Genomic DNA, 11951 nt, shown 5'->3' with positions numbered 1-11951 from the left:
CTGATTCAAATGTGTCCTGTAGAGTTACAAGTAGGCCTAAGCATTTCCTAATTTCACTTCAGATTTTTTTGTTATAGGCCTACATCTTTTGTTATATTTTTTATACTGTCATCATTTGTAAAGTAGATATATATTCACTTTCCTTTACCTTTACTAAATTTACCTGTATTTACTTTCTTTTCATATTTGGCGACTTTTTTTCGAAAAATGGAGACTTTTGAGGGTGGTTCTAGAGATTTTCTGAGGGAGGGGTTTGGCAACACTGTTTACAGCTCTCAATAGCTACAGTAGTTTAAACGTGTATTGGCTTCTTTTTGTGTACCTTTATTTCTTTTAATTTGTTTCCGATAATTTTTTATTATTAAGCACATTTATATGGCATTTTATTGTTTTGTGTATTTTTTTTTTTTTTAAGATGTACTATAGGAATAACCCTACCTTAACTAATATTTACTTGTCTGGTTTTAATAATAATAGTTTAAAGTTTGACTTGAAGCAGTTTAAATTATTTTATCAATAATGTCCAAATTACGTAAGGACACATCACTGGGCAGATAACCGAGGAAATAATGCTCTCTACTTTGAATTAATGGGTGGCTCTTAAAAGAGCCGTTTTGATAAAACGTTCAAAAAGATGCAGTTTATTTCTTTTTGGCTGCTGTCTTTTTAGGCTTGGCAGCTTTGGGTTTCGCCGTTTTGGGTTTGGCTGCTTTGGCCTTTTTAGGGCTCTTGGCTGCTTTCTTGGGAGTTGCTGGTTTCTTTGCTTTTTTGGGGCTCTTCGTTGCCTTTTTAGCAGCGGGTTTCTTGGCCTTCTTCGGGGATTTCTTAGCGGCGGGCTTCTTTGCGGCTGCGGCTTTGGGCTTCTTGGCGGCGGCTGGTTTCTTGGCTGCGGGCTTCTTGGCTGCAGGCTTCTTGGCTTTAGGAGCGGCTTTCTTGGCGGGTTTTGTCTTGGTCTCGGCTTGTTTTTTGTTGAGCTTGAACGAGCCTGAGGCGCCGGTTCCTTTGGTCTGGACCAGGGTGCCTTTAGTCACCAGACTCTTAACGGCGATCTTGACGCGGGAGTTGTTTTTCTCCACATCGTAGCCACCGGCAGCGAGCGCTTTCTTCAGGGCGGCGAGAGACACACCGCTCCTCTCCTTAGACGCGGACACAGCCTTGACGATGAGCTCGCCGACGCTCGGACCCGTTCTCTTGCGTTTAGCTGCTGATTTCTTCTTGGCCGCTTTGGTCGCGGCAGCTGCTGGAGCGGTTTCTGCCATGATCTCTCTGAACTACTCTGGATTTAAACACTGACTGTAAACAACAATGAATGAGCGGCTGCTGGGCGGCGCTGCGCACTTAACCACAGCATGAGAACCGTGTAGACTCAACCAGCTCTGCTCAGTGTCTGTGCTTCTCCACGAGCGACCGGTGCTTGTGTTTTCTCCTTTCATATTTTGAATAAAATTGAAGTTGTTAAGTAATTTAGTCGAGTAAAACCAACGTATACATCGAGTAGAGGTACTGAACTTTCTTTAGAGACCAAAGATTGCGACAAGTGAACATTTATTTTAACACCGTCAGATCAAATCCACGGCGTGTGCATGGTTATGGACAAGGTTGCGTGTACTTTTCATGTAATTTTGTGTATTAACAGTGGTGAATATTTGAATGTGTCATCCGTGTTTTTAACAAACACTTTAACAATGTCTTTAATGAAAGAAATATCGCGGAGGGACTTGTGGAGTGTTTTATTCAGACGTTGTTTCGGTCAGCTTGAAGCACACGACACACCAGTCTGTCCTTCATCTCCGGTCACTGTTGCTTCCCACGTTTCGCTGCTTTATTGATACAAAACCCCGATTAAAGCTCAAACTCAACACCTGATCGCATGTGTCATTACATGGGGTTTTTTACCCAGATTTTGTATTTTTTATTTTTTGAACTGGTGAATAAAACTAATACATTTGTTGGTACTGCGTGCAAGCGTTTGTTACAATAACATAAATGAAAGCAGATAATATCGTTCACTGGCTGGAAGGGAAATGCACTTTTTTTTTTTTCAAAGTCGCTGGGGTATATTTGTAGCAATAGCCAAAAATACATTGTATGGGTCAAAATTATCAATTTTTCTTTTATGCCAAAAATCATTAGGATATTAAGTAAAGAACACGTTCCATGAAGAAATTTTGTACATTTCTTACCTTATATGTATCAAAACTTAATTTTTGATTAGTAATATGCATTGCTAAGAACTTAATTTGGACAACTTTAAAGGTGATTTTCTCAATATTTAGATTTGTTTGCACCCTCAGATTCCAGATTTTCAAATAGTTGTATCTCAGCCCAATATTGTCTGATCCTAACAGACCATACATAAATGGAAAGCTTATTTATTCAGCTTTCAGATGATGTATAAATCTAAATTTCGAAAAATTGACACTTAAGACTGGTTTTGTCGTCCAGGGTCACATATTTATACTAATGTTTTGTTGTTATGGCATGATTAGACAGGCATATGAAACAACAGCAGCAAAAATAGTTTGGAAATATTCAAGTTGCTTCAGGGAGTTTTCAGTTATTGCCTTTTTAGGAAATAATAACTCACAGACATATTCACAAATGTAAGACCTTTGGAGGTTTTGTGCATGATTAATATTTTTTTCCATATAAGACTTCAAATATTACATCATTATTTCACAAATTCAAACAGCATCACAAATCAGACAACAAGAAGGCATGCAAACATGACGTTATCAAATTATGGTTGATGTATCTGCCTATTTTTTTTTTTTTAAACAAGTACTTTACTCTGAAATATACTTTAAACATGTTGATATTGACTGATATGACCAAATTAAGGAGAGATGTGTGTCTTATCTTGTGTCATCCTAATTCTATTTATGGAGGTCATAATGTCATTTCTCTATTTAAGGCACACGTCAACCCATGTCAGAGCCCACAGTGACTGTCAGAGGCCTGAGAGTGGAAGAATGTCTGTCAGTTGTACTTTGACGTGTTTTTCACTGCTGCTCTGTGGGTGTAACAATTCACCCGCTAATCAAGTGGCAAAATAAGATTAATGTCATGGTTTTGACAATCAAAATATTTATTGTTTTAGAGTTGAATACCAACATAGACTTTTGCTTTCCAGTCCCAAACCCATCTTCCATTTGGAATTCCTGTTGCGATACAATATAGCATATTTTGCTATTCTAATTGCACTTATACCTGTTGTTGGTATTAGTAGCAGTGGGTGGGTATATATTCAGGTTTTACACCATCATGCTGATAACATTGCTTTAGTCACTCAGCAATCCTACAGCCTGAACCACTGTATAATGAAACCACCCTTATCATGGACTCACCCAGGAAATGAAAGGATGTGACATGTGACCAAGTATAGTGTCCCATACTTGGAATTTGTGATCTGCATTTAACCCATCCAAGTGAAATCACACACACAATCCCTGCCAGAACTGAGATTCAAACCCGTGACCCGAGTCCAACTCTCTAACCATTAGGCCACGACTGCACCTTATAGATTTAAGACTGAATAATGACATATAAATGTTTCATATGTAATACAGAAAGACCTCCATTGTAAAGATCTAATCTAATATTATCATGCATAAAACGTTCATAGACAAAGGCCCTCATGCACACACTGATAGACAACAGCAGAAGGTTCACTCTTACACATCTCACATTCTCATTTTGCAATTACTCTTAAACATTTTGTTGTGAAATCACCCAGAAATACATTTTGTGTCTTCACACTTCCCTTTTCTCATGTTCTGAGACAATCAACATTTGGCAAAGCTGTTATTTGACCAGTCTGACGCAAATTCATAATGTTTGCCTTAAAACGATCCGGATAAAACCCCGATTTAGATGCTGAAATTAATCCCTTCTCATTCAGTCTGAACTTTGTGTCCCTTCCTAACAAATTATCAGTATAAAGTACATGTATGAACATGCGAGTTTTGTATGTTCTTAGAATTTCTACAGAAACAATGAATCATTGATGTGCTTATTAATCATGTACAAAATTCAACATACCAACAAAATACGGACTGTCAGGGGTATTAAGTATAAAAAAAAGTCATAACCATAATCAGGTTTTTGTGTGTAAGATTATTCAATTCTGTAAGAAATGAAACTAAATTAAATTACTTAATAAAGAATCTTCCATATTATCCACAAAAAAAAATAAAAATTGACAAAAGACAGTGGGAGTCATTTTCTTCCTTGTGTTTGAACAGGAAGTGTTGAGTCTATAAAACATCCTGTGTGTTTGACAGTGTGTCATTAATAGATCAGTATGGACCCCAGTCTACTTCCTCTAATGCTTTGTGAGTATCATTTTCTGATTTACGCATTAATTTCTTATTTTGTATAATGATAGTGAATCAGCGTTCATCTGTATTTCATCATCTTATGTATTTAATTTATGCTTTCATTCATGCTGCTATTAATCTTAATATCAAATCCATCTATATCAAATACTGCAGATACTCCATCTGATATCTTTTTTTTTTGTGAAAGCTATACTCACATGTGCTGAGTGAGATCAGTGTATTTATCGTTCATCATGTTCTGTGCTTTTTGGAAGTTTGTTTTCTTCAGTAGATCTTGACTAGCAGTCAGCACGTATAGTCTTTGCTTGTGGTGTGATGTGGTGATGTTATTGACCACAATGATGCCTCTTCCCGTGTGTAGTGTTGGCATATAAAATAAAACCCAGTGTTGTGAGCTTCCCTTCACTCTGCATCATGACAGCATCACGAAGATATTCTTAGCAAGCCACAAAGATTTTGTCTTCACGTCACTTCCTCTTTCACCCTCTGTCACTCATTATTGACTCACTCCATTGTTGATAGATCAGAAAGAATAGAGATATATTGAGTCGATTTTATAGAATATAGATGATAGAAAGAGTTGAGCTGAGCAATTCGGTTCAATAACAGTATAAAATTTACCTAAAATCAATTGCAATGTAATCAGTTGCAAAATACCATTGTCACTGGGTTTGTTATTTTGAATTCTTCTATAATTCAGCTCATTTCTCTCACACGCTAATCAGTGTAAATTATTCAAATGGTGATTTAAACTATGCTTCTCTTGTGGAATTCCTTTTAAAAGTTTAAAAGATATTCATTTAATTCTATTTAGAAGCAAAAAATCGAATAATTAATCAATCAATGTAATTGTCTCTTTTTGGTTTTTAGTGCTGATTTCAAACATCCACCCTGGACAAAGTCAAGGTGAGTTATATTTCTTAAAATCTTCGCACATATAACAGTGGAACAGAAAGAGAATGTGTTTGTAGCATGTGTGTCGTCGTGTGCAGTGCGTGTTGTGTTTGTTGTTTATGTCATTTATTGGGTGCTAAATGATATGAGCTCTGTATGAAATTAATATCTGCATTAATTGCACCATTCCTGAACTTAGACACAGAATAAACACTGCCACATGTGTAGATTATTGTGGCTTCTTTAGATGTTTTACCATAACTTCTTTTCTTTTTTTATTCTTTTCTTTTTTTTTTCGGTTCTTAAAGAGCCACCAATCAAATGGTACATAAACAATTAATTAACTCCAACTGAGAAAAAAGCACCCAATTTGAAGAGCCACGTCTCACAGGATTTGTATCTTCTTGTGTCATCTTCATGAGACCTCTTGTGTTAGAAGAGCATAAAACAGCTAAACAATTACATTATTCATAATGACAAAGAAAATAAGCTGAAGGTTAAGGCAAAATAAGGAAACCTTTCATATAAACCATAAGCAGCAATAGATGATCACTAAAGACTATTAACTCAAGATTGTATCATGAAATATTTACAGACAAACCCAAATTAACTGTAAAGCCGCAGAGTTCGGTGTTCACTGGAGACACAGTTACTCTGAGCTGTGATGTGGGACAGTTAACTGGACCAACGATTATCTGGTACAAAGACTTTAAGAGAACAGAAACTAGTGATGTAACAAATACACTGAGAGATGTGAGAGTCTCTGATGGAGGAACATATGCATGTGCTGTAGCAAGAGAGACCACACAAAGCCCAGGGCTCGTGCTGACAGTAAGAAGTAAGTGCTGTTTTTACAGAGCAATCTGATTTTGAGTTTACTGTACAATTATGAAAATGATCATGCATCAACAGTATCATGTGCTGTCTTAAATTAATTTCACACAGAGAGACCCAAGCCTGTAGTGCGTGTTCAGCCTGATGGACGTGTGTTCAGAGGACAGACGGTCACTCTCACATGTCACATACAGGAGACAGACGTCAGCAGCTGGAGCTACAGCTGGAATAAAGATGATTCACTGATTCATGTCAGTCAATCACAGGAATACCGAATCAGTTCTGTTAATGAATCTCACACGGGTCATTACAGCTGTTCTGGAAACGAGACCCGAGGATCACGATACTCACACACCAGTGATAAAGTTACACTGACCGTATCAGGTGAGAGTCTTTATATCTGTTTATCACTCTGACTGCATGAGTAAAAATGTCTATAAACCTCTGCTACTTAATTGCTGTATATAATATATAGTAGCTCTGCAGATAAATAACTTTAACAAAAGCTATTTTAATAAATAAATGGGTTCAATTTAGGTTAAAACATGGCATTAACCGACTTGATTAATTTGACCTGCTGACCTTTTATTTTAAAACATCAGGATCTTCAGTACCAGAATTTCCAAAAGGTCCGTTTAACGCCCTGATCATTGGAGTGATTTCAGGACTGAGTGGCGCATTTCTGCTCATTTTATTACTGGTCCTGTTGTTCTGCTGCAAACGCAAGAAAGGTTCATCTCATCTCTTCAAATCAAAATAGACTATTTATACAGACAGTCTTAACTTGATCTTTGGAAGCATTTTATGGTTAAAGATGATTTTATATAAATATATGTCCTAAACTCAAGCTGGAAAGCCTTTTGTGAATCATTCCTGAAGTTTCTCTGTGTTTGAGTAGGTGGAGGATCTCCGTCTCCCTCTACTGACCATCAGCTGCAAAACACCAGTCACACATCAGATCATCAGAGGAAGAATGGACAAACACCATCATGTTCCAGTCAGTCCCACTCTTAATGTCTTTACGTTAATTGCAATGATTCAATTTTAAAATATTAATGTGTGACTAGATGCGCAACGGTGGCATGCATGGATGGATGGATGGATAGATGATCTTTGTGTATCTGACCTGTATAGAATCATGTAGTTTGGTTTAATTAATTTAATTTTATCATAGACAACAAAATAGTAGCCATCAACAGTTTTGAACAAAACATAAACTCAGTAAATAAAACAACTGAAAGACTAAAACCAGAAAAAGAGAAGAAAATGTCTTACTCTGTAATTTTTTTTTTTTTTTAATGCAGACACTGTAATTGGGCCTTCGTGTGTGACCTATGTTAAAATTGACCTGAAATCAATGAAGGAAATGATGAAGAAAAAGAAAGAAAATAAAGGTATGACAACAACCCTGCTGAAGTGTCTTTTGCAGTTGTTTGCTGTAACATAACACATTAAGATAAATGCATGTATAATAAATATATGATAAACTCTTGTCATCTGTTAGAAAATGAGAGTTCTGACACTGTTTACTCCAAAGTGAAGATTTAAGGTGAAATAAACTAAAAACAATGCAAAATATCACAATATAAAGCAATTACAAAAAATACATACATACAAAATGTTTTATACTTGTGAATTAATTTGCATAATTTCAGGTGCTGTCGCTGGATCAATATGATGAATGCTCAGACAACTTTCAAAAATGATTGATCATGCATATGTTCATAATCTGTGACATTTTAAAACGTGATTCTGACCACTGATACAGTACTGCATTTACTGTTACATTTCTAACATGTATTACAGAATTATGAATATTATAAGAAAATATCAATAAGCCTGTGTTCATGTATTAATCTATCCTCTAGTTGTCCACTAGATGTCATCATATAGACGATTTGGTTGTTTCATCCACATTTTATTGTGTGACAGTTTATGATTTGCACTTGTGCATTCTTATGGTATTTATTTACTGTGTGTTAGTCCTCTTGCTTTCATACCTGCACTGCTTGTAGGCTACTTTAATCATGTAAGTTAATCAAATGTATTTTTCACATGAGTTTCAAAATCTAAATAAAGTACTATATCACTTGTGAAGTGAAACTAACTAATGATTCTCTGTGGGAACTGGATGTGATGTGATAACTGTTTTACACCAGGGTCACACCCCTAGTCTTTCTGACTCTGAGGTTTGTATTAACCACACAGTACAGTACAGTACAGTTTATTGACACTGGGGCATTAGGACCCATTCAGTCCACTGGATGAGCACCCCCTGCTGGTCTCACTAACACCTCTTCAGCAGCAGCCTGGATGGGAGACCCAGAAGGTCAGCTTAGCTTCACTGGGTGTGCAGGTGAAGGCTTGTGTAGTGGGTTTTCTCAAGCATCCCATATACATCCGACCCAGAGTTTTCCACACTCTAACAAAAAATCTGTAAAAATAGGGCACAATATACTGTATAATTTGAAGGAATTTTTCCGTATTTTTAATTTTTTACATGTGTTTTACCAGTATTTTGAAATATCCATAAAATTATGGATAATGTTGTGTAATGTGTAATGAGCTGCCAGTACTTTTTCTATTATTTTACGGATTTATTTTTACAGTGCAGGAGTTGACCAGCATGACTGTCTTTTACATGTTGTTTATTGGCATTTATGTCATGCACAAAGACACATTCTCTATGCATCATCCACTACGCATTATCATTTTACAGAAGCTCGAGCTTCTGAGAACTTCTGACATCTCAAGCAATTTGACATTTGACCAGCCCTGTTAGACTACTGGAGTTAGACTGACTGCTCTAAATAAAGTAAATTGATTTTGACTCATTGACTGATTTCGCTGAATGGGTCAGTCCCCTGGGCCAATGAAAGGACAGGCTATATGTACATTTACATTTGTTTTTCTTTTAATATACTCACATATAGCAACGGGGATGGCAATGTACAGCAGCACACTGAGAAAACTCCAACATCTGTCCAGACCACCAAGACCAATCCAACAAGTTGCTATGGAAAGCATTACAAAGTGCTTAGAGCAATTGCGTCTCACCTTGAACACTGGTAAAACAAAAAGGATGCTTTTTTTTTTTTTTTTCTAAAATGAATGTGTGTTCTTCCAATGCAGATTTTTTTTATAAATTGTGAAAAGATTAAAATTGTTACTGAGTTTAATTATCTTGGTTTAACACTGGATCCAAATCTTAGTTAAAAAAAAAAAAAAACATGTAAAGAAATTGGTGAGGAAATATAACTTGATAAATTTCAAATAAATGTCTACCCACTGATGTATGCATGCAACAATCTTTTCTCATCTGTCATACTGTCTGACATGTTGGGATCAAGCAGGAGAAACTGTTATTAAACCTTTAAAATCTCTTTATAAACAGACTTTAAAAACTCTGGACAAAAAGCCTAAACAATATCACCACTGTAGGGTTTTGGAGAATTACAATTTTTTGAGCTTTGATCATTTTAGACTTTTCTTCTTCAAATTTGTAAATTTTACTTCGTGATTCTGTGCATTTTCGCTCTACAGTCTCCATAATCATCTACTAGTGATTGTGTTGTTCCTTTTTGTCACTCTGCCTTTGGATTATCGTCTTTCTCAGTGAGAGCTATTATTCATTGGAACACTCTAGAAGACATAAGGATGTGCACATCTATTGACATTTTTTTAAATTGAAACTGAAATCCTATTTCAAATCAACTCAACTCAACTCTGTAAACACTGACATGGTTGTGGTTTAACTGGACGTTATCTTTATTGTTCTTTTTTGGCTCTGATAGGATATGTATAAATATTACTGTATTGAATGTGTTTGTTGTTTTATGTTTTTATGTTTATATGATTAAGCTACCTGATCTCATGAAAGTGCATATAAATAGTACGCCAAATAAAAATGAAAACTCGTGGTACTGATACGCAAAAATGGACTTTGGCGTGTTTATGATAGGATTAGGTTTGCGGGATACACTGTAAAAAGTGATAAGTTGACTTAACTTAAAAAAATTGAGGAAACCTGTTGACTTGACAATTCACTTAACTTTTTATTATTATTATTATTATTATTTACTTAATAGGCAATGGGTTTCCTACATTTTTTAAAGTAAAGTCAACTTATCACTTTTTACAGTGTAGATGTGAATCATATGTACGCAAAAACTGCATATTATATGCATGCCAAAAACATTTGTATCATATGTACGCCAAAGTCCATATTTGCGTATCAATACCACGAGTTTTCATTTTTATTTGGCGTACTATTTATACATATTTGATTAAACAACTCTACTGTCACAGTTATGGACTTTTGTTTGTGTTTTCATTCCCCATGTGTGACCTAGTTTCTGTCTCCCACTAATGATATCATTATGTTCAGGTGTGTCTCCTCATTATCCTTGATTACGTTCCCCTTATAAGTTGCATTCAGTTCTGTGCTTGTTGGTCTGACCTCGTCTATGTATGCTTGTGGTGTCTATCCTCTCGTATTGGATTATCTATGTGGATTATTAAAGACTGTTTCTCATTACCCTTCATCGTCGTGCTTCTCTCCCGCACCACACCGTGACATCTACAAACAGCATTACCAGCTTCACTTATTACTAACCAGTTCGACTTGGGTTTTCTGTCATCTACAGAAGTTCTTACTGAGAATTAACAGAGATGCTGATGTTTTATTGTATTTCAGTTGAAATCACCATTATAGCGATTAGTGTTTGCTTCACTCGGGCTCCTGATCTTTGACTAATGTGTTTTTTTTGTTTGTTTTTTGTTTTTCTGGCTGTAATAACTGTTTATAAGATGTTTATTATAGCAAGAAAAGCCAAGAGAAATATAATCAGGATCAGATTGTTATACATTGATGAGCATACAGATAACACATTCAGGTAACGCTCTTATTTTGTGGGTGATGTTTATTTTATGGCTGAACCTTGTGATAGTAGGCTACACTTTCTCAGAGATTTACCTGAGTTGTGACAATCAGCTAATCTGAACATCAAAAACAATTTGCACTAACCTTTTTCAACTCCTGCAGCATCAGATACACAGACATCAAGAATCAGCGTATGAATCTCAACAATCAATAAAACATAGATAATCTCTGATCATCACAAAACAAGCAACTAAAGTCACAAAACAGGAAAAATAAAAGCAAATAGTGAGAATAATAAATAGAGACGATTCATCTGTATAATTTATTCATGTCGGAATGCTGGGATTCATGGTTGAGGTTTATTTTGTTGTTGTTTGTTTGTGTCTCCCATCATGCACTGCAGCATGAAGTCTTTCATTTGACTGTCACCTGCACTGTTGAGATTCATACACTGATTTTTGATGTGTCTGTGTGTCTGAATGATGCAGACTCTTTATTTTATTTTATTTTTTTTTGCACTTTGTCTAGATTATCTGATTGTCAAAGCACTGCTGAATCTCAAGCTGTAGAATCACAGGGTTTCTGTAATCGATGCCATAAAACTACAACCCTGATATAATCAGAACAGAGTTAATCAGGTTACTTCATAATGATTATATAATACTCAGCACCCGAGCAGATTTGTTTCTTGGTTTTATTGCCATTATAAATATGTTTTCAACACAAAAAAAAAAAAATCAAAATCAAAAAATTTCAATAAAACATCTAAACATCTGTTAATTCTCAGTAAAATGTCTGTAGACATATGCCAGAAATAAAGTCAAACTGGTTAGTAATGCGTGAAGCTGGTAATGCTGTTTGTGGAGTTGTTTAATCCTCTTCTGCTGAGATCTTGAGAGTCTTTTATTTCAGTTGACTGTGGCTGGGAGACAGTTGTAATAGTTGTGTTTCTGCTCATCTCTTTTTTTTCTGTTGTTGTTGGTTTTCTTTCCTTCGGTGAT

General features: G+C 35.7%; 2 protein-coding genes across 3 annotated transcripts; one reads left to right on the top strand and one right to left on the bottom strand.

Annotated features, from left to right (window-relative positions):
- Positions 1–205: 205 nt before the first annotated feature.
- Positions 206–1263, bottom strand: LOC131544849 (histone H1-like). Its single transcript, XM_058783346.1, has one exon. The coding sequence runs from the start codon at positions 1257–1259 to the stop codon at positions 642–644; it is 618 nt and encodes a 205-aa protein (XP_058639329.1). The 5' UTR covers positions 1260–1263; the 3' UTR covers positions 206–641.
- Positions 1264–4302: 3039 nt separating this feature from the next.
- Positions 4303–10019, top strand: LOC131544823 (low affinity immunoglobulin gamma Fc region receptor II-like). Of its 2 annotated transcripts, XM_058783318.1 has the most exons (9): positions 4303–4334; positions 5211–5246; positions 5830–6072; positions 6180–6452; positions 6671–6799; positions 6967–7065; positions 7373–7462; positions 7573–7617; positions 7724–10018. In XM_058783318.1, exons 1-8 carry the CDS (start codon positions 4304–4306, stop codon positions 7614–7616), a joined length of 945 nt encoding a protein of 314 aa, XP_058639301.1. In that variant the 5' UTR covers position 4303; the 3' UTR covers position 7617; positions 7724–10018. The 2 variants fall into 2 exon arrangements, with proteins under 2 accessions (XP_058639301.1, XP_058639300.1); XM_058783317.1 differs by having other exon boundaries at positions 7373–10019.
- Positions 10020–11951: the final 1932 nt, after the last annotated feature.

The sequence above is a fragment of the Onychostoma macrolepis genome, chromosome 07, assembly GCF_012432095.1.
Source record: "Onychostoma macrolepis isolate SWU-2019 chromosome 07, ASM1243209v1, whole genome shotgun sequence".
NCBI lineage: Eukaryota > Metazoa > Chordata > Actinopteri > Cypriniformes > Cyprinidae > Onychostoma > Onychostoma macrolepis.
Note: the sequence above shows the minus strand (reverse complement) of the source record. Positions and strands in the feature narration are given on the sequence as shown.